The sequence below is a fragment of the Pseudophryne corroboree genome, chromosome 6, assembly GCF_028390025.1.
Source record: "Pseudophryne corroboree isolate aPseCor3 chromosome 6, aPseCor3.hap2, whole genome shotgun sequence".
Classification (NCBI taxonomy): domain Eukaryota; kingdom Metazoa; phylum Chordata; class Amphibia; order Anura; family Myobatrachidae; genus Pseudophryne; species Pseudophryne corroboree.
The window spans coordinates 831,215,316-831,238,586 of NC_086449.1; the positions used below are offsets into that span (position 1 = coordinate 831,215,316).

At 49.8% G+C, this 23,271-nt stretch overlaps 1 protein-coding gene across 3 annotated transcripts in view; it reads left to right on the plus strand.

The window, feature by feature from the left end:
* Nucleotides 1–22,009, plus strand: part of BCAT1 (branched chain amino acid transaminase 1) — a 128,737-nt gene extending 106,728 nt beyond the window's left edge. For all 3 annotated transcript variants that reach the window (XM_063929367.1, XM_063929366.1, XM_063929365.1), the window contains exons 9-11: nt 14,589–14,729; nt 15,686–15,760; nt 19,229–22,009. In XM_063929367.1, the coding sequence (XP_063785437.1) occupies nt 14,589–14,729; nt 15,686–15,760; nt 19,229–19,276 (264 nt within the window). In that variant the 3' untranslated portion in view covers nt 19,277–22,009. The remainder of the gene's footprint in view (nt 1–14,588; nt 14,730–15,685; nt 15,761–19,228) is intronic.
* The last annotated feature ends 1,262 nt before the right edge of the window (nt 22,010–23,271 follow it).

Sequence of the window (23,271 nt, forward strand, 5' to 3'; positions counted from 1 at the left end):
AGCACGTTATACACATTGCACCAGGCAGAGCACGTTATACACATTGCACCAGGCAGAGCACGTTATACACATTGCACCAGGCAGAGCACGTTATACACATTACACCAGGCAGAGCACGTTATACACATTGCACCAGGCAGAGCACGTTATACACATTGCACCAGGTAGAGCACGTTATACACATTGCACCAGGCAGAGCACGTTATACACTTTGCACCAGGCAGAGCACGTTATACACATTGCACCAGGTAGAGCACGTTATACACATTGCACCAGGCAGAGCACGTTATACACATTGCACCAGGCAGAGCACGTTATTCACATTGCACCAGATAGAGCACGTTATACACATTGCATCAGGCAGAGCACGTTATACACATTGCACCAGGTAGAGCACGTTATACACATTGCACCAGGTAGAGCACGTTATACACATTGCACCAGGTAGAGTACGTTATACACATTGCACCAGGTAGAGCACGTTATACACATTGCACCAGGCAGAGCACGTTATACACATTGCACCAGGTAGAGCACGTTATACACATTGCACCAGGCAGAGCACGTTATACACATTGCACCAGGTAGAGTACGTTATACACATTACACCAGGCAGAGCACGTTATACACATTGCACCAGGCAGAGCACGTTATACACATTGCACCAGGCAGAGCACGTTATACACATTGCACCAGGCAGAGCACGTTATACATATTGCACCAGGCTGAGCACGTTATACACATTGCACCAGGCAGAGCACAATATACACATTGCACCAGGTAGAGCACGTTATACACATTGCGCAGGCAGAGCACGTCATACACATTGCGCCAGGCAGAGCACTTTATACACAATGTACCAGGCAGAGCACGTCATACACATTGCACAGGCAGAGCACGTCATACACATTGCGCCCGGTAGAGCACATTATACACATTGCGCCAGGTAGAGCACGTTATACACATTGCGCCAGGCAGAGCATGTTATACACATTGCGCCAGGCAGAGCACGTTATACACATTGCGCCAGGTAAAGCACGTTATACACATTGCACCAGGCAGAGCACGTTATACACCTTGCACCAGGTAGAGCACGTTATACACATTGCACCAGGTAGAGCACGTTATACACATTGCACCAGGTAGAGCACGTTATACACATTGCTCCAGGCAGAGCATGTTATACACATTGCACCAGGCAGAGCACGTTATACACATTGCGCCAGGCAGAGCACGTTATACACATTGCGCCAGGCAGAGCACGTTATACACATTGCGCCAGGCAGAGCACGTTATACACATTGCGCCAGGCAGAGCACGTTATACACATTGCGCCAGGCAGAGCACGTTATACACATTGCGCCAGGCAGAGCATGTTATACACATTGCGCCAGGCAGAGCACGTTATACACATTGCACCAGGCAGAGCACATTATACACACTACACCAGCAGAGCACGTTATACACATTGCACCAGGTAGAGCACGTTATACACATTGCACCAGGCAGAGCACATTATACACACTACACCAGCAGAGCACGTTATACACATTGCACCAGGCAGAGCACGTTATACACATTGCACCAGGCAGAGCACATTATACACACTACACCAGCAGAGCACGTTATACACATTGCACCAGGTAGAGCACGTTATACACATTGCGCCAGGCAGAGCACGTTATACACATTGCGCCAGGCAGAGCACATTATACACACTGCACCAGCAGAGCACGTTATACACATTGCACCAGGCAGAGCACATTATACACACTGCACCAGCAGAGCATGTTATACACATTGCACCAGACAGAGCACGTTATACACATTGCACCAGGCAGAGCACGTTATACACATTGCACCAGGCAGAGCACGTTATACACATTGCACCAGGCAGAGCACATTATACACACTGCACCAGCAGAGCACGTTATACACATTGCACCAGGCAGAGCACGTTATACACATTGCACCAGGCAGAGCACATTATACACACTACACCAGCAGAGCACGTTATACACATTGCACCAGGTAGAGCACGTTATACACATTGCACCAGGCAGAGGACGTTATACACATTGCACCAGGCAGAGCACGTTATACACATTGCACCAGGTAGAGCACGTTATACACATTGCACCAGGCAGAGCACGTTATACACTTTGCACCAGGCAGAGCACGTTATACACATTGCACCAGATAGAGCACGTTATACACATTGCACCAGGCAGAGCACGTTATACACATTGCACCAGGCAGAGCACGTTATTCACATTGCACCAGATAGAGCACGTTATACACATTGCATCAGGCAGAGCACGTTATACACATTGCACCAGGTAGAGCACGTTATACACATTGCACCAGGTAGAGCACGTTATACACATTGCACCAGCAGAGCACGTTATACACATTGCACCAGGCAGAGCACGTTATACACATTGCACCAGGCAGAGCACGTTATACACATTGCACCAGGTAGAGCACGTTATACACATTGCACCAGATAGAGCACGTTATACACATTGCACCATGCAGAGCACGTTATACACATTGCACCAGGCAGAGCACGTTATACACATTGCACCAGATAGAGCACGTTATACACATTGCACCAGGCAGAGCACGTTATACACATTGCACCAGGTAGAGCACGTTATACACATTGCACCAGGTAGAGCACGTTATACACATTGCATCAGGCAGAGCACGTTATACACATTGCACCAGGCAGAGCACGTTATACACATTGCACCAGGTAGAGCATGTTATACACACTGCACCAGGTAGAGCATGTTATACACATTGCGCCAGGTAGAGCACGTTATACACATTGCGACAGGCAGAGCACGTTATACACTTTGCACCAGGCAGAGCACGTTATACACATTGCACCAGGCAGAGCACGTTATACACATTGCACCAGGCAGAGCACGTTATACACATTGCACCAGGCAGAGCACGTTATACACATTGCACCAGGCAGAGCACGTTATACACATTGCACCAGGCAGAGCACGTTATACACATTGCACCAGGCAGAGCACGTTATACACACTGCACCAGCAGAGCACGTTATACACATTGCACCAGGCAGAGCACATTATACACACTGCACCAGCAGAGCACGTTATACACATTGCACCAGGCAGAGCACGTTATACACATTACACCAGGCAGAGCACGTTATACACATTGCACCAGGCAGAGCATGTTATACACATTGCACAGGCAGAGCACGTTATACACATTGCACCAGGCAGAGCACGTTATACACATTACACCAGGCAGAGCACGTTATACACATTACACCAGGCAGAGCACGTTATACACATTGCACCAGGCAGAGCACGTTATACACATTGCACCAGGCAGAGCACGTTATACACATTGCACCAGGCAGAGCACGTTATACACATTACACCAGGCAGAGCACGTTATACACATTGCACCAGGCAGAGCACGTTATACACATTGCACCAGGTAGAGCACGTTATACACATTGCACCAGGCAGAGCACGTTATACACTTTGCACCAGGCAGAGCACGTTATACACATTGCACCAGGTAGAGCACGTTATACACATTGCACCAGGCAGAGCACGTTATACACATTGCACCAGGCAGAGCACGTTATTCACATTGCACCAGATAGAGCACGTTATACACATTGCATCAGGCAGAGCACGTTATACACATTGCACCAGGTAGAGCACGTTATACACATTGCACCAGGTAGAGCACGTTATACACATTGCACCAGGTAGAGTACGTTATACACATTGCACCAGGTAGAGCACGTTATACACATTGCACCAGGCAGAGCACGTTATACACATTGCACCAGGTAGAGCACGTTATACACATTGCACCAGGCAGAGCACGTTATACACATTGCACCAGGTAGAGTACGTTATACACATTACACCAGGCAGAGCACGTTATACACATTGCACCAGGCAGAGCACGTTATACATATTGCACCAGGCTGAGCACGTTATACACATTGCACCAGGCAGAGCACAATATACACATTGCACCAGGTAGAGCACGTTATACACATTGCGCAGGCAGAGCACGTCATACACATTGCGCCAGGCAGAGCACTTTATACACAATGTACCAGGCAGAGCACGTCATACACATTGCACAGGCAGAGCACGTCATACACATTGCGCCCGGTAGAGCACATTATACACATTGCGCCAGGTAGAGCACGTTATACACATTGCGCCAGGCAGAGCATGTTATACACATTGCGCCAGGTAAAGCACGTTATACACATTGCACCAGGCAGAGCACGTTATACACCTTGCACCAGGTAGAGCACGTTATACACATTGCACCAGGTAGAGCACGTTATACACATTGCACCAGGTAGAGCACGTTATACACATTGCTCCAGGCAGAGCACGTTATACACATTGCACCAGGCAGAGCACATTATACACATTGCACCAGGCAGAGCACGTTATACACATTGTGCCAGGCAGAGCACGTTATACACATTGCGCCAGGCAGAGCATGTTATACACATTGCGCCAGGCAGAGCACGTTATACACATTGCGCCAGGCAGAGCACGTTATACACATTGCGCCAGGCAGAGCACGTTATACACATTGCGCCAGGCAGAGCACGTTATACACATTGCGCCAGGCAGAGCACGTTATACACATTGCGCCAGGCAGAGCACATTATACACACTGCACCAGCAGAGCACGTTATACACATTGCACCAGGCAGAGCACATTATACACACTGCACCAGCAGAGCACGTTATACACATTGCACCAGACAGAGCACGTTATACACATTACACCAGGCAGAGCACGTTATACACATTGCACCAGGCAGAGCACGTTATACACATTGCACCAGGCAGAGCACATTATACACACTGCACCAGCAGAGCACGTTATACACATTGCACCAGGCAGAGCACGTTATACACATTGCACCAGGCAGAGCACATTATACACACTACACCAGCAGAGCACGTTATACACATTGCACCAGGTAGAGCACGTTATACACATTGCACCAGGCAGAGCACGTTATACACTTTGCACCAGGCAGAGCACGTTATACACATTGCACCAGATAGAGCACGTTATACACATTGCACCAGGCAGAGCACGTTATACACATTGCACCAGGCAGAGCACGTTATTCACATTGCACCAGATAGAGCACGTTATACACATTGCATCAGGCAGAGCACGTTATACACATTGCACCAGGTAGAGCACGTTATACACATTGCACCAGGTAGAGCACGTTATACACATTGCGCAGGCAGAGCACGTCATACACATTGCGCCAGGCAGAGCACTTTATACACAATGTGCCAGGCAGAGCACGCCATACACATTGCACAGGCAGAGCACGTCATACACATTGCGCCCGGTAGAGCACATTATACACATTGCGCCAGGTAGAGCACGTTATACACATTGCGCCAGGCAGAGCATGTTATACACATTGCGCCAGGCAGAGCACGTTATACACATTGCGCCAGGTAAAGCACGTTATACACATTGCACCAGGCAGAGCACGTTATACACCTTGCACCAGGTAGAGCACGTTATACACATTGCACCAGGTAGAGCACGTTATACACATTGCACCAGGTAGAGCACGTTATACACATTGCTCCAGGCAGAGCATGTTATACACATTGCACCAGGCAGAGCACGTTATACACATTGCGCCAGGCAGAGCACGTTATACACATTGCGCCAGGCAGAGCACGTTATACACATTGCGCCAGGCAGAGCACGTTATACACATTGCGCCAGGCAGAGCACGTTATACACATTGCGCCAGGCAGAGCATGTTATACACATTGCGCCAGGCAGAGCACGTTATACACATTGCACCAGGCAGAGCACGTTATACACACTACACCAGCAGAGCACGTTATACACATTGCACCAGGTAGAGCACGTTATACACATTGCACCAGGCAGAGCACATTATACACACTACACCAGCAGAGCACGTTATACACATTGCACCAGGCAGAGCACGTTATACACATTGCACCAGGCAGAGCACATTATACACACTACACCAGCAGAGCACGTTATACACATTGCACCAGGTAGAGCACGTTATACACATTGCGCCAGGCAGAGCACGTTATACACATTGCGCCAGGCAGAGCACATTATACACACTGCACCAGCAGAGCACGTTATACACATTGCACCAGGCAGAGCACATTATACACACTGCACCAGCAGAGCATGTTATACACATTGCACCAGACAGAGCACGTTATACACATTGCACCAGGCAGAGCACGTTATACACATTGCACCAGGCAGAGCACGTTATACACATTGCACCAGGCAGAGCACATTATACACACTGCACCAGCAGAGCACGTTATACACATTGCACCAGGCAGAGCACGTTATACACATTGCACCAGGCAGAGCACATTATACACACTGCACCAGCAGAGCACGTTATACACATTGCACCAGGCAGAGCACATTATACACACTGCACCAGCAGAGCATGTTATACACATTGCACCAGACAGAGCACGTTATACACATTACACCAGGCAGAGCACGTTATACACATTGCACCAGGCAGAGCACGTTATACACATTGCACCAGGCAGAGCACATTATACACACTGCACCAGCAGAGCACGTTATACACATTGCACCAGGCAGAGCACGTTATACACATTGCACCAGGCAGAGCACATTATACACATTGCACCAGGTAGAGCACGTTATACACATTGCACCAGGTAGAGCACGTTATACACATTGCACCAGGCAGAGGACGTTATACACATTGCACCAGGCAGAGCACGTTATACACATTGCACCAGGTAGAGCATGTTATACACATTGCACCAGGCAGAGCACGTTATACACTTTGCACCAGGCAGAGCACGTTATACACATTGCACCAGATAGAGCACGTTATACACATTGCACCAGGCAGAGCACGTTATACACATTGCACCAGGCAGAGCACGTTATTCACATTGCACCAGATAGAGCACGTTATACACATTGCATCAGGCAGAGCACGTTATACACATTGCACCAGGTAGAGCACGTTATACACATTGCACCAGGTAGAGCACGTTATACACATTGCACCAGCAGAGCACGTTATACACATTGCACCAGGCAGAGCACGTTATACACATTGCACCAGGCAGAGCACGTTATACACATTGCACCAGGTAGAGCACGTTATACACATTGCACCAGATAGAGCACGTTATACACATTGCACCATGCAGAGCACGTTATACACATTGCACCAGGCAGAGCACGTTATACACATTGCACCAGATAGAGCACGTTATACACATTGCACCAGGCAGAGCACGTTATACACATTGCACCAGGTAGAGCACGTTATACACATTGCACCAGGTAGAGCACGTTATACACATTGCATCAGGCAGAGCACGTTATACACATTGCACCAGGCAGAGCACGTTATACACATTGCACCAGGTAGAGCATGTTATACACACTGCACCAGGTAGAGCATGTTATACACACTGCACCAGGTAGAGCACGTTATACACATTGCGCCAGGTAGAGCACGTTATACACATTGCACCAAGCAGAGCACGTTATACACATTGCACCAGGCAGAGCACATTATACACACTGCACCAGCAGAGCACGTTATACACATTGCACCAGGCAGAGCACATTATACACACTGCACCAGCAGAGCACGTTATACACATTGCACCAGGCAGAGCACGTTATACACATTACACCAGGCAGAGCACGTTATACACATTGCACCAGGCAGAGCATGTTATACACATTGCACAGGCAGAGCACGTTATACACATTGCACCAGGCAGAGCACGTTATACACATTACACCAGGCAGAGCACGTTATACACATTACACCAGGCAGAGCACGTTATACACATTGCACCAGGCAGAGCACGTTATACACATTGCACCAGGCAGAGCACGTTATACACATTGCACCAGGCAGAGCACGTTATACACATTACACCAGGCAGAGCACGTTATACACATTGCACCAGGCAGAGCACGTTATACACATTGCACCAGGTAGAGCACGTTATACACATTGCACCAGGCAGAGCACGTTATACACATTGCACCAGGCAGAGCACATTATACACACTGCACCAGCAGAGCACGTTATACACATTGCATCAGGCAGAGCACATTATACACACTGCACCAGCAGAGCACGTTATACACATTGCATCAGGCAGAGCACATTATACACACTGCACCAGCAGAGCACGTTATACACATTGCACCAGGCAGAGCACGTTATACACTTTGCACCAGGCAGAGCACGTTATACACATTGCACCAGGCAGATCACGTTATACACATTGCACCAGGCAGAGCACGTTATACACATTGCACCAGGTAGAGCACGTTATACACATTGCACCAGGCAGAGCACGTTATACACTTTGCACCAGGCTGAGCACATTATACACATTGCACCAGGCAGAGCACGTTATACACATTGCACCAGGCAGAGCACGTTATACACATTGCACCAGGTAGAGTACGTTATACACATTACACCAGGCAGATCACGTTATACACATTGCACCAGGCAGAGCACGTTATACACATTGCACCAGGCAGAGCACGTTATACACATTGCACCAGGCAGAGCACGTTATACATATTGCACCAGGCTGAGCACGTTATACACATTGCACCAGGCAGATCACGTTATACACATTGCACCAGGCAGAGCACGTTATACACATTGCACCAGGTAGAGCACGTTATACACATTGCACCAGGCAGAGCACGTTATACACTTTGCACCAGGCTGAGCACATTATACACATTGCACCAGGCAGAGCACGTTATACACATTGCACCAGGCAGAGCACGTTATACACATTGCACCAGGTAGAGTACGTTATACACATTACACCAGGCAGATCACGTTATACACATTGCACCAGGCAGAGCACGTTATACACATTGCACCAGGCAGAGCACGTTATACACATTGCACCAGGCAGAGCACGTTATACATATTGCACCAGGCAGAGCACGTTATACACCTTGCACCAGGTAGAGCACGTTATACACCTTGCACCAGGTAGAGCACGTTATACACATTGCACCAGGTAGAGCACGTTATACACATTACACCAGGTAGAGCACGTTATACACATTGCTCCAGGCAGAGCACGTTATACACATTACACCAGGTAGAGCACGTTATACACATTGCTCCAGGCAGAGCACGTTATACACATTGCACCAGGCAGAGCACATTATACACATTGCACCAGGCAGAGCACGTTATACACATTGCACCAGGCAGAGCACGTTATACACATTGCACCAGGTAGAGTACGTTATACACATTACACCAGGCAGAGCACGTTATACACATTGCACCAGGCAGAGCACGTTATACACATTGCACCAGGCAGAGCACATTATACACATTGCACCAGGCAGAGCACGTTATACACATTGCACCAGGTAGAGTACGTTATACACTTTGCACCAGGCAGAGCACGTTATACACATTGCACCAGGCAGAGCACGTTATACACATTGCACCAGGTAGAGCACGTTATACACATTACACCAGGTAGAGCACGTTATACACATTGCTCCAGGCAGAGCACGTTATACACATTGCACCAGGCAGAGCACATTATACACATTGCACCAGGCAGAGCACGTTATACACATTGCACCAGGCAGAGCACGTTATACACATTGCACCAGGTAGAGTACGTTATACACATTACACCAGGCAGAGCACGTTATACACATTGCACCAGGCAGAGCACGTTATACACATTGCACCAGGCAGAGCACGTTATACACATTGCACCAGGCAGAGCACGTTATACATATTGCACCAGGCTGAGCACGTTATACACATTGCACCAGGCAGAGCACGATATACACATTGCACCAGGTAGAGCACGTTATACACATTGCGCAGGCAGAGCACGTCATACACATTGCGCCAGGCAGAGCACTTTATACACAATGTACCAGGCAGAGCACGTCATACACATTGCACAGGCAGAGCACGTCATACACATTGCGCCCGGTAGAGCACATTATACACATTGCGCCAGGTAGAGCACGTTATACACATTGCGCCAGGCAGAGCATGTTATACACATTGCGCCAGGCAGAGCACGTTATACACATTGCGCCAGGTAAAGCACGTTATACACATTGCACCAGGCAGAGCACGTTATACACCTTGCACCAGGTAGAGCACGTTATACACATTGCACCAGGTAGAGCACGTTATACACATTGCACCAGGTAGAGCACGTTATACACATTGCTCCAGGCAGAGCACGTTATACACATTGCACCAGGCAGAGCACATTATACACATTGCACCAGGCAGAGCACGTTATACACATTGCGCCAGGCAGAGCACGTTATACACATTGCGCCAGGCAGAGCACGTTATACACATTGCGCCAGGCAGAGCACGTTATACACATTGCGCCAGGCAGAGCACGTTATACACATTGCGCCAGGCAGAGCATGTTATACACATTGCGCCAGGTAAAGCACGTTATACACATTGCGCCAGGCAGAGCACGTTATACACATTGCACCAGGCAGAGCACGTTATACACATTACACCAGGTAGAGCACGTTATACACATTGCACCAGATAGAGCACGTTATACACATTGCACCAGGCAGAGCACGTTATACACATTGCACCAGGTAGAGCACGTTATACACATTGCACCAGGCAGAGCACGTTATACACTTTGCACCAGGCAGAGCACGTTATACACATTGCACCAGGCAGAGCACGTTATTCACATTACACCAGGCAGAGCACGTTATACACATTGCACCAGGTAGAGTACGTTATACACATTACACCAGGCAGAGCACGTTATACACATTGCACCAGGCAGAGCACGTTATACACATTGCACCAGGCAGAGCACGTTATACATATTGCACCAGGCTGAGCACGTTATACACATTGCACCAGGTAGAGCACGTTATACACATTGCACCAGGCAGAGCACGTTATACACATTGCACCAGGCAGAGCACATTATACACACTGCACCAGCAGAGCACGTTATACACATTGCATCAGGCAGAGCACATTATACACACTGCACCAGCAGAGCACGTTATACACATTGCACCAGGCAGAGCACGTTATACACATTGCACCAGGTAGAGTACGTTATACACATTACACCAGGCAGAGCACGTTATACACATTGCACCAGGCAGAGCACGTTATACACATTGCACCAGGCAGAGCACGTTATACACATTGCACCAGGCAGAGCACGTTATACATATTGCACCAGGCTGAGCACGTTATACACATTGCACCAGGCAGAGCACAATATACACATTGCACCAGGTAGAGCACGTTATACACATTGCGCAGGCAGAGCACGTCATACACATTGCGCCAGGCAGAGCACTTTATACACAATGTACCAGGCAGAGCACGTCATACACATTGCACCAGGTAGAGCACGTCATACACATTGCGCCCGGTAGAGCACATTATACACATTGCGCCAGGTAGAGCACGTTATACACATTGCGCCAGGCAGAGCACGTTATACACATTGCGCCAGGCAGAGCAGGTTATACACATTGCGCCAGGTAAAGCACGTTATACACATTGCACCAGGCAGAGCACGTTATACACATTGCACCAGGTAGAGCACGTTATACACATTGCACCAGGTAGAGCACGTTATACACATTGCAGCAGGGAGAGCACGTTATACACATTGCTTCAGGCAGAGCACGTTATACACATTGCACCAGGCTGAGCACATTATACACATTGCACCAGGCAGAGCACGTTATACACTTTGCACCAGGCAGAGCACGTTATACACTTTGCACCAGGCTGAGCACATTATACACATTGCACCAGGCAGAGCACGTTATACACATTGCACCAGGCAGAGCACGTTATACACATTGCACCAGGTAGAGTACGTTATACACATTACACCAGGCAGAGCACGTTATACACATTGCACCAGGCAGAGCACGTTATACACATTGCACCAGGCAGAGCACGTTATACACATTGCACCAGGCAGAGCACGTTATACATATTGCACCAGGCTGAGCACGTTATACACATTGCACCAGGCAGAGCACAATATACACATTGCACCAGGTAGAGCACGTTATACACATTGCGCAGGCAGAGCACGTCATACACATTGCGCCAGGCAGAGCACTTTATACACAATGTACCAGGCAGAGCACGTCATACACATTGCACCAGGTAGAGCACGTCATACACATTGCGCCCGGTAGAGCACATTATACACATTGCGCCAGGTAGAGCACGTTATACACATTGCGCCAGGCAGAGCACGTTATACACATTGCGCCAGGCAGAGCAGGTTATACACATTGCGCCAGGTAAAGCACGTTATACACATTGCACCAGGCAGAGCACGTTATACACATTGCACCAGGTAGAGCACGTTATACACATTGCACCAGGTAGAGCACGTTATACACATTGCAGCAGGGAGAGCACGTTATACACATTGCTTCAGGCAGAGCACGTTATACACATTGCACCAGGCAGAGCACATTATACACATTGCACCAGGCAGAGTACGTTATACACATTGCGCCAGGCAGAGCACGTTATACACATTGCGCCAGGCAGAGCACGTTATACACATTGCGCCAGGCAGAGCACGTTATACACATTGCGCCAGGCAGAGCACGTTATACACATTGCGCCAGGCAGAGCACGTTATACACATTGCGCCAGGTAGAGCACGTTATACACATTGCGCCAGGTAAAGCACGTTATACACATTGCACCAGGCAGAGCACGTTATACACATTGCACCAGGCAGAGCACGTTATACACATTACACCAGGTAGAGCACGTTATACACATTGCACCAGGTAGAGCACGTTATACACATTGCACCAGGTAGAGCACGTTATACACATTGCACCAGGCAGAGCACGTTATACACATTGCACCAGGTAGAGCACGTTATTCACATTGCACCAGATAGAGCACGTTATACACATTGCACCAGGCAGAGCACGTTATTCACATTGCACCAGATAGAGCACGTTATACACATTACACCAGGTAGAGCACGTTATACACATTGCACCAGGTAGAGCACGTTATACACATTGCACCAGGTAGAGCACGTTATACACATTGCACCAGGCAGAGCACGTTATACACATTGCACCAGGTAGAGCACGTTATACACATTGCACCAGGCAGAGCACGTTATACACATTGCACCAGGTAGAGCACGTTATACACATTGCACCAGATAGAGCACGTTATACACATTGCACCATGCAGAGCACGTTATACACATTGCACCAGGCAGAGCACGTTATTCACATTGCACCAGATAGAGCACGTTATACACATTGCACCAGGCAGAGCACGTTATACACATTGCACCAGGTAGAGCACGTTATACACATTGCACTAGGTAGAGCACGTTATACACATTGCACCAGGCAGAGCACGTTATACACATTGCACCAGGTAGAGCATGTTATACACATTGCACCAGGTAGAGCACGTTATACACATTGCACCAGGCAGAGCACGTTATACACATTGCACCAGGTAGAGCATGTTATACACATTGCGCCAGGTAGAGCACGTTATACACATTGCGACAGGTAGAGCACGTTACACACATTGCACCAGGCAGAGCACATTATACACATTGCACCAGGTAGAGCATGTTATACACATTGCGCCAGGTAGAGCACGTTATACACATTGCGACAGGTAGAGCACGTTATACACATTGCACCAGGTAGAGCACGTTATACACATTGCACCAGGTAGAGCACGTTATACACATTGCACCAGGTAGAGCACGTTATACACATTGCACCAGGCAGAGCACGTTATACACATTGCGCCAGGTAGAGCACAGGGCAGACGCAGAGCGGCACTCACCGTTGTGGAGGAGGACGCGGTGTCGGGTGAGCGGGGCCAGTCTCTTGGTGCTGGCGGTGGAGACAGGGTCAGCGAGCAGCGGGGAGGGGGTGGAGCAGTGCCGGGTGAGCGGGGCCAGTCTGCCAGCGCTGCAGCACAGATTCATGGTCAGCGCGCTTCGGTGAGGGGGATTCAAACCGTTCCGGACTGGCGGGAGACAGCGCAGGCTGTGATTGGTTGCTCCTCCGTGCTGCATGCTGACCCTGTCTCCGCCGCTGCTACAGGAGGTGATTGGCTGAGGAAACAGCCAGTCACCTCCTGTGTCCTCTCCCAGCGCAATGCCACACACAGACGCAGATGAGCGCGTCCTGTGGGACCATCTCATCTTCTAAACGTGGGTCTCAGGACGCTGTTCTAGGTAAAATACGCGCCATAGAGCGTTTTTGCGATCACTGTATTTATACAACGAGCCCCACAGTCCGCAGTGACGCTGCAGTGTGTAAGCTTACAACCCCTCTAGGAATTGATGCCCGGTGTCTGGATAAGAAATAGCCTCCATCATTCCTCGCTCCAGTGAGACGAGACTCCATCTCTCATTGTCCTCCCATCTGTCTGTCTCCAGGGGGAGTGTAAAGTGTCTGAGCGCTACCTCACCATGCGCGATCTGGTGACGGCACTGAAGGAGGAGCGGGTGAAGGAGATGTTCGGTGCCGGGACGGCGTGTGTGGTTTGTCCAGTCGGTAAAGTCCTGTATAAGAACGAGGTAAGAGCATGTTCCGTCTTGTGTATATAATCTCTGTATCATTGCTGTATACTGCTGCGTGGAACTAGAGGAGGATAGTACAATAGTAACATGAAACGCGTGGGAACTGTTACGTCTTCATCCGTCAGGGGATTGTGTATCGCTTTACATGCGCCTCCTGCAGCTGTTACTGACCACATTGTATCACGGTGACTGGCTCATAATATAGGCGCCACTATATTTCGCCGACGTTGGCCATGTGGTCCAGGGGACGATAGATAACTGCAACGTGCTGTGGGGATGAGTATCAGGACAGTATGTCGTTCCAGAAAGGTCTTTCACAGACTCAGCGAGGGATGGTCACCGGCAGCTAGTGATTATATAGGCTCAGTAATATACATAGAGCAGCTGGAGCCCCATGTGGCCTGGTCTGCTGCTTTCCGGGGGCTGTTCCGCTAACAGAGCATGCACACGGTGACTGATACTGCAGCAGCCTAGCTGTACAGAAATGCACCGCATGGAGCCGGTTGTGATGGCACAGTAAAACAAATGACTGCCGCAAAGTGCTGGATTCCCATGAGGCACATGCCTAGGGTCGCCACTAGCTGGGGCAGCAGAGCAGTCCCCCTGCAGCAGAGCTTTACAGTGCACAGTTCAGCACAGAACTGGACTACATCCCCCATGATGCATCAGGGTCCATGCATGTGCAGTCCAAGAGACCGGAAGATTAGGTTCATATTGGGGAGGGTCTGGAAGTAATCCCATGTGCAGTCTGAAAGCCCAGACGAGATCTCGGCCCGCAAAAGGCCAAAACAGGTAGCTGGACCGGCGGGGTCTCCTCAGAATCTGAGGGAGGGGTGGGGGTGTGTGTAAGAGGGTGTGCAGTTATATTTTGTGCTTATGTTGTAGCGTCCTTTCAGGTGTTTCTCCATGTTAGAGATAATGACACAATTTCTGACTATTTTGTGTCTTGCTAGAACTTACACATCCCTACTATGGAGAATGGACCCAAGATGGCTTCCCGCTTCCTGAAGGAGCTGAATGATATCCAGGTGAGGTAACACTGTGCCCCCCACATTCCAGCAGCAGAAACATTGCAGCAAATGATGATTTTTAATGAAATATATACACTGTGTATAGACGGATTTATGGCAGGATTCAGTGCGCTGCGGCTGTGCAAGAATATGCAAATGTCACAGATATCGGCTGGTGTAAGTAAGAGATCGGCGCCATTTTATCTGCGGATGGGATCGATTGCACAAGCTGTGATGTGTCTGATACAGGGCGCATCTTGTCTGCGTTACAGTCGCCACGCCCCCGTTACCTCCCACAAACGCTTCCTTCCTGTCACTCACTGTGCGACTAAATATACACAATCGCAGCACATAAGCAGTGCGAATCCGGAGCAGCGTTCACCCCCAGTTATCACGTTATGTCGTTTCCTCGGTCCAGGCCTGGACAACCTGCGGCTCTCCAGCTGTTGTGAAACTACACATCCCAGCATGCCCTGCCACAGGTTTAGCCTTCCCTAATAGCAAAAATGTTGCAGGGCATGCTGGGACTTGTAGTTTCACAACAGCAGGCTAGCCACAGGTTGGCCTGGCCTGCCTTGTCACATTCGGGACTGGTTAGAGATACACAATCCAGTGTAGCCGCGTGAGATGCGTCACAGCAGCCACTTTTATATTCCGTCTTAACTTCAAGACGTTTCACATTGTGTAACTAAGTTAGGAAAACCGGATCAGGATGTGAAGAAACGCGATGACCCGTAGCTGGCGGTACCCGGCCTGCAGAAATATTTTACTCATGTTTAATTGGGGTTATTCAGAGATGAACGCAGATGGATGCATACGCAGCCGGATCTACATTCATCTCTGCACATGCTGGCAGCTGCTGCGCTGTGAGGCGGTCATCAGCCATTCTTCTTTATCGTAGTTGCTGCGTGTGACGTCATACAGTTGCCCCCCGAATATGGTCCCGCCACGCCCTGTTAGCCGCCCCAAAGACGCCCGCCGCTGTCAATCAGATTGCGGTCGCATCCATCGGGGATGCAACCGCAATGTGTGTGTCCGCGCAGCGTGCGCGGACGCTACTAGTGGGACGCTTCTGTGTCCACCTCAGTATCAGGTGCAAAATGTACAGAGGGGAGAGCGTTACGGATCATACAGATTTCTGCAGTCTCAGCTCGTAGAGGTAGATTGTCTGCATCTTGCTCACTAAAATCTCAGGAACTCGGGATAAGTGATTGGCCGGCAGAATCCTAAGGTCCCGTCCAACCCACAAATCTGCTAAATTCCTCAGTATTCAGCTGAATCCTTATCCTAATCCTGGATTGGTGCATCTGTACTGGAACTAGATTACACCTCCCAGTGCTCAGGGACAGAGGTCCGTCGTCATAGTAACAGCCTGCTCCTATTGTACTGTAGAGCGCACCAGCTACAGCAGCTCTGACACTGACCGTCATGTACTGTAGATACAGAGGTCTGTCGTCATGGTAACAGCCTGCTCCTATTGTACTGTAGAGCGCACCAGCTACAGCAGCTCTGACACTGACCGTCATGTACTGTATATACAGGGGCCTGTTGTCATGGTAACAGCCTGCTCCTATTGTACTGTACAGTGCACCAGCTACAGCAGCTCTGACACTGGCCGTCATGTACTGTACATACAGGGGTCTGTTGTCATGGGAAGAGCCTGCTCCTATTGTACTGTACAGCGCACCAGCTACAGCAGCTCTGACACTGACCGTCATGTACTGTATATACAGGGGCCTGTTGTCATGGTAACAGTCTGCTCCTATTGTACTGTACAGCGCATCAGCTACAGCAGCTCTGACACTGACCGTCATGTACTGTACATACAGGGGCCTGTTGTCACGGGAAGAGCCTGCTCCTATTGTACTGTACAGCGCTACAGCAGCTCTGACACTGACCGTCATGTACTGTACATACAGAGGCCTGTTGTCATGAGAAGAGCCTGCTCCTATTGTACTGTACAGAGCACCAGCTACAGCAGCTCTGACACTGACCGTCATGTATTGTACATACAGAGGCCTGTTGTCATGGGAAGAGCCTGCTCCTATTGTACTGTACAGCACATCAGCTACAACAGCTCTGACACTGACCGTCATGTACTGTACATACAGGGGCCTGTTGTCAGGGGAAGAGCCTGCTCCTATTGTACTGTACAGCGCACCAGCTACAACAGCTCTGACACTGACCGTCATGTACTGTACATACAGAGGCCTGTTGTCATGGGAAGAGCCTGCATGTACTGTACAGAACATCAGCTACAGCAGCTCTGACACTGACCACCATGTACTGTATATACAGGGGCCTGTTGTCATGGTAACAGCCTGCTCCTATTGTACTGTACAGCGCACCAGCTACAGCAGCACTGACACTGACCCTCATATACTGTAGATACAGAGGTTCGTCGTCATGGAAACAGCCTGCTCCTATTGTACTGTACAGAGCACCAGCTACAGCAGAACTGATACTGACCCTCATATACTGTAGATACAGAGGTCCGTCGTCATGGTAACAGCCTGCTCCTGTTGTACTGTACAGCGCACCAGCTACAGCAGCTCTGACACTGACCGTCATGTACTGTACATACAGGGGCCTGTTGTCATGTGAAGAGCCTGCTCCTATTGTACTGTACAGCACATCAGCTACAGCAGCTCTGACACTGACCGTCATGTACTGTACATACAGGGGCCTGTTGTCATGGGAAGAGCCTGCTCCTATTGTACTGTACAGAGCACCAGCTACAGCAGCTCTGACACTGACTGTCATGTACTGTACATACAGGGGCCTGTTGTCATGGGAAGAGCCTGCTCCTTTTGTACTGTACAAGCACCAGCTACAGCAGCTCTGACACTGACCGTCATGTACTGTACATACAGAGGCCTGTTGTCATGGTAACAGTCTGCTCCTATTGTACTGTACAGCGCTACAGCAGCACTGACACTGACCATCATGTACTGTGGAGACAGAGGTCCGTTGTCATGGTAACAGTCTGCTCCTATTGTACGATACAGTGAGTAGGGATGGGGCTTATTATTGTCCCCACTTGGCATGTTAGGAGGTATCTGGACACCCCCATTCGCTTAATGTACTGACAGAGTGGGGACCTCTGTTGGACGATTGATGTAATGACATGCGGGCCGCAGGCGGTGGAAGTGAAATGATCGGTGGCACCAGGTTGGATGACCTCTGCGGCCATACGGTCAGGAAGAGGCCGGCATTTATAACCAGGCTTTGGATCCGGTGTCTCTGTTACGCCTGTAAAGAAACCATGCACTAGAGGTCCACTGTCCCATCCCCACAGCCGCAGCCATCATGGCCGACACGGTGCCAATATGAATGCAAATCTTTGCACTTTAGGTCCTCTCTATGATTATTACCAGGGCGCTGATGAGAAGAACTTCTGCGTAATCACTGATATCTGTATTATTTATTTATGGGCTGTATATGTGGTGACTTTCATTGTAATTGTCATGTTTGTGTGTGTTTCAGTACGGGAGAACCGAGAGTAAGTGGACGGTGCTTGTGGGCAGCGCCTAAAGACACGACACCAATCATCTGCGGGACAAAGGAACGCAACAAATATATACGATAAGAATATACGTAGACTCCAGAATCTAGAAATCTGTGCTGTGATTACCACTTTCCTAATTCTTTATTATGATAACTTGGGGTCATTGTGTGTTGTATCATTGTAAGTGCGCAAATCTCTACCTGCCGCTGCTCCACGAATGGTCACATCTCGCAGCACAAGGCTGGAACCGTTATCTCAACATGTTTGCTGTGAAACTGGTTATCTATGGTTTTATATGCGCTGGGGAACTGTGGGGGGGATTCTGTGACAGAGGGGGAATTGGAAAATGTTCTCTAAACATTACCGGATTCTGCCGCTTTACAACAAATCCACAAGTATTGTGTGTAGAAAGAACGCAGCGCTTCCTCTAGTTTCCTCTTGCCCTTATTCACGCACGTTCTGGTGCGTCTGAATTAATGCCCACGGCGTATAGATCTGCAAAGCAAGATGGCAGCGTTTGTGGAGGAGAATTTGCGCAGCCTGTTGGGAGGAGCGGAGCAAGGTGTTACTTCAAAAGGGTGGTCTTCAGTATGCCGACTGTCGGGGTCCCTGCGCACAGTATACCGGCGCCGGAATCCCGACAGCCGACATACTGACACTTTTTCTCCCCCGTGGGGGTCCACGACCCCCCTGGAGGGAGAATAAAATAGCGTGGCGAGCGTAGCGAGCCCGCAAGGGGCTCATTTGCGCTCGCCACGCTGCCGGTATTCCGGCGGTCGGGCTCCCGGCGCAGGTATGCTGGTCGCTAGGAGCCCGGCCGCCGGCATACCATACTGCACCCCTTCAAAAAGTATGCAATCTGCGCAGTTGAAGGCAATAGGTCAGATGTACTAAGCCTTGAAAAGTGATAAAGTGGAGAGTGCTAAACTACAAACCAACCAGCCCCTGACATTTTTCAAACACAGCCTCTGACATGACAGATAGGAGCTGATTGGCTGCTACTTTATCTCTCTCCACTTTATCACTTTTCAAGGCTTAGTACATCTGGCCCAATATTTTCATTCCTCCATGATTGAATATCCCCCAATGCGCCTAGAATGACCCATCCTGGGGACCAGTAATACTTGCCACGTGGCCAGGTCCAAAACATTGGTTTTAAGAGATTTTATCAGGAAGCCCAAATTCCACCAGCATTTACCCTTTACCCCATAGGTCTGCAAACTCGGTCCTCAGGAGCCCACACGGTGCATGTATTGCAGGTAACCCAGCAGGTGCACAGGTGTATTCATTACTCACTGACACACTTTAAAAGGTCAGCAGGTGAAGTTAATTATTTCACTTGCGATTATGTGAGGAGACCTGGAAAACATGCCCTGTGTGGGGTAATGAGGACCGTATATTCGTGAATATTACCACCCATAATAATCACCTTTTATTAAAAAGCTTTTTTTTTTTAAGCACAAAAAAAAGAAACTTCCCCTGTACTTGTATTTCTCTATCCCGTCTGTATCCATATCTCCCCTCTTCTCTCTCTCTCTCTCTCTCTCTCTCTCCGTTCTTCCCATACTCTCTAGTCGCTGTGTGAATTTGGAAGTTATAGTAAGTGAGTAGGAGAGTATAGTAGAGGGAAAGTTTTGTACTGATGAATGTAATCCATGATCATAGTGAATTATATATGTCATTTAATCTTACGTTCCATGAATGTTGCCATTTATGGAGAACTTCTAAACTACGTACAACAAACAATCCCAAAGACCGATACGCTCCATATTTATCATGCTGCTAGAGGTCGGTTTTCCTCAGGACGGAGACACAAAGCATATGGCGTACAGTAGGTTTTATCGGGGTATAACCGTGTCATCAATAAGCTCATATCAGTCACAGTAATGCTTCATTGTCCTGTAGTTTCCTGGGGTGGATTCATAGAGGAGCTGACGCATTGGTTGATGTCACTTCCTGTTCGTGATGTCATTATTTTTGCTCCTGAGTTACCGAGTTGCGCAGACCGGCACGGCAGGAAGATGGCAGACAGCGGCGGCACACCTGGAATCAGGCATAGCATTATTGATGAGCTAATTATCTGCAAGAACCAAAAACAAGATTTATCATTGCAGGCCAGGATTTTAGAATGAGACTCTAGAGGTGGCGGTTGCGCATTTGATGGCGCTACCCGTTTGTTTTAGCTTTAAAGGACTGAGACAATTTAACACCACTTCCGGAGGAGCTGGAAATAGTGCAGAATCTCTTTTTATAGACAGAGCATATTACATTAACGGCTTCCTCGCCAGTGTAATATAATGCTAGGAATTTACTCTCCAGGCACTTGTAAAGGTCGCCCCGGGGCCACTTGTCGCTGACACAACGCATTTCGCTGACAGTCTACATTGTACGAAGCTTCTCCTGTGATGGGAATGTAGAACGAGGGTCTGGCAATGTAAATGAGGCCGTCTCACATATCATAGTACTAGGTAATTCATCGCGCCCTACGGGCGCTCTTCACACCGTCGTAAGGGGCTACGCCCCCTTAGCCCTTACACGCCCTTGTTGCGTGCAATATTCTTATTATATGGAGTATTACCTCTAATCTTAATTGTGTGAGTGGTTAAATATTGCACGGACAAAGGGCGTGCGATGGTTAAGGGGTCGTAGCTCCTTACAAAGGCGTGAACAGCGCACGCAGGGCCTAATGAATCACCTAGTAGGTGCTGTGGTTGGGGGAGTGGCGGGTGCGACGCAGATAAGGGAGGGAGTCCGGGGGTGCCGCAGGTGGGGGATGGGCGGTTACGGGGTTGCTGCGGGGCGGGTGCCGCGGGTGGCGGTCCGGAGCCAACGTGGGTGAGGAGCGGTTGCGGGGGTGCAGCGGGTGGGGGAGAGACTGATGTGGTGGTGCCGTGGGTGGGGGAGGGGCGGGGGTGCTGCAGGTGGGGGAGGGGGTCCAGAGCCTCCTGGAAGCAGCTGAGCTGCTGTCCTCCCTTTGGCAGTGGCTCTCCCGGAGACTCGCACAGCAGCCAAGCAGCCAGACACTATTACTAGCGCCGATGTCCAAACGCGCCGCATTTCATGGAAGAAGAAGCACTCAATAAACTACAGCTCCCAGCAGGCCTTAGTGCCGGAATGCTCCTGCGCTAAGGGCTGCTGGGAGCTGTGGTGTATTTAGTACGTCTACTTCCCTGTAATGCGGCGCGTTGGGACACCGGCGCTAACAATAGTGACTGGCTGGCAGAACTGACTGACTCGCTGAATCAATGTAAAAGGTGAGAGTACTGTGCAGTGTCAGTGTCACTGCACACCCACTGCACTACACAGCATACTTACCGACTTCTGGGCTGCTCTCTCCGGGAGAGAGCAACCCGTCGGCTCAGCAGGGGGGCTGGCAGTCAGGTGACGTGCAAGGGGGCGGGACAGAGGCGGAACGGGGGTGGGGCGGAGGCGGAACGGGGGCGGGCCAGAGGTGGAACGGGGCGTGGCTTCTGGATCGCGTCATTTAAGCCACGCCCCCGCTGTGTAATGCCGCAATTACCGGTATTATACAGCAGGGGGCGTGGTTACGATGACGCGATTCAACAAGAATCGCGTCATCGCCTGCCCGGACCGCCCACTTTACTCGTTAAGTGGGCGGCGGGCAGGGGGTGACCCTCGTAAATCGGGAGACTTGCCTGCTCTTCCGGGGGGCCGGGAGGGTCACCCGTTTTTCGGGAGCCTCCCGGCCATTCCGGGAGGGTAGGCAAGTATGCTACACAGCACTGTCACCTTTTACTTTGATTCAGCGTCCAGACATTACCTTCCATAATATCACCCACTCTATCCGTTACATTATCCATCTCGGGGCTTCCAGGCCGGCAGCCCAGGTGCTGTGTTGCGGAGTCAGGGCCTCTGGGGATCTGGGTGCGGCTGTGGCGGGGAGGCATTTCTGTGACATCACGCATTGAGGAGGCTCCGGGGCTCAGAGAGTATGTGGTGCAGGGAGGGCTATGAACTCCTTCCGCTGCGCCGCTTTCATACACATCTATGCCGGTGGCCG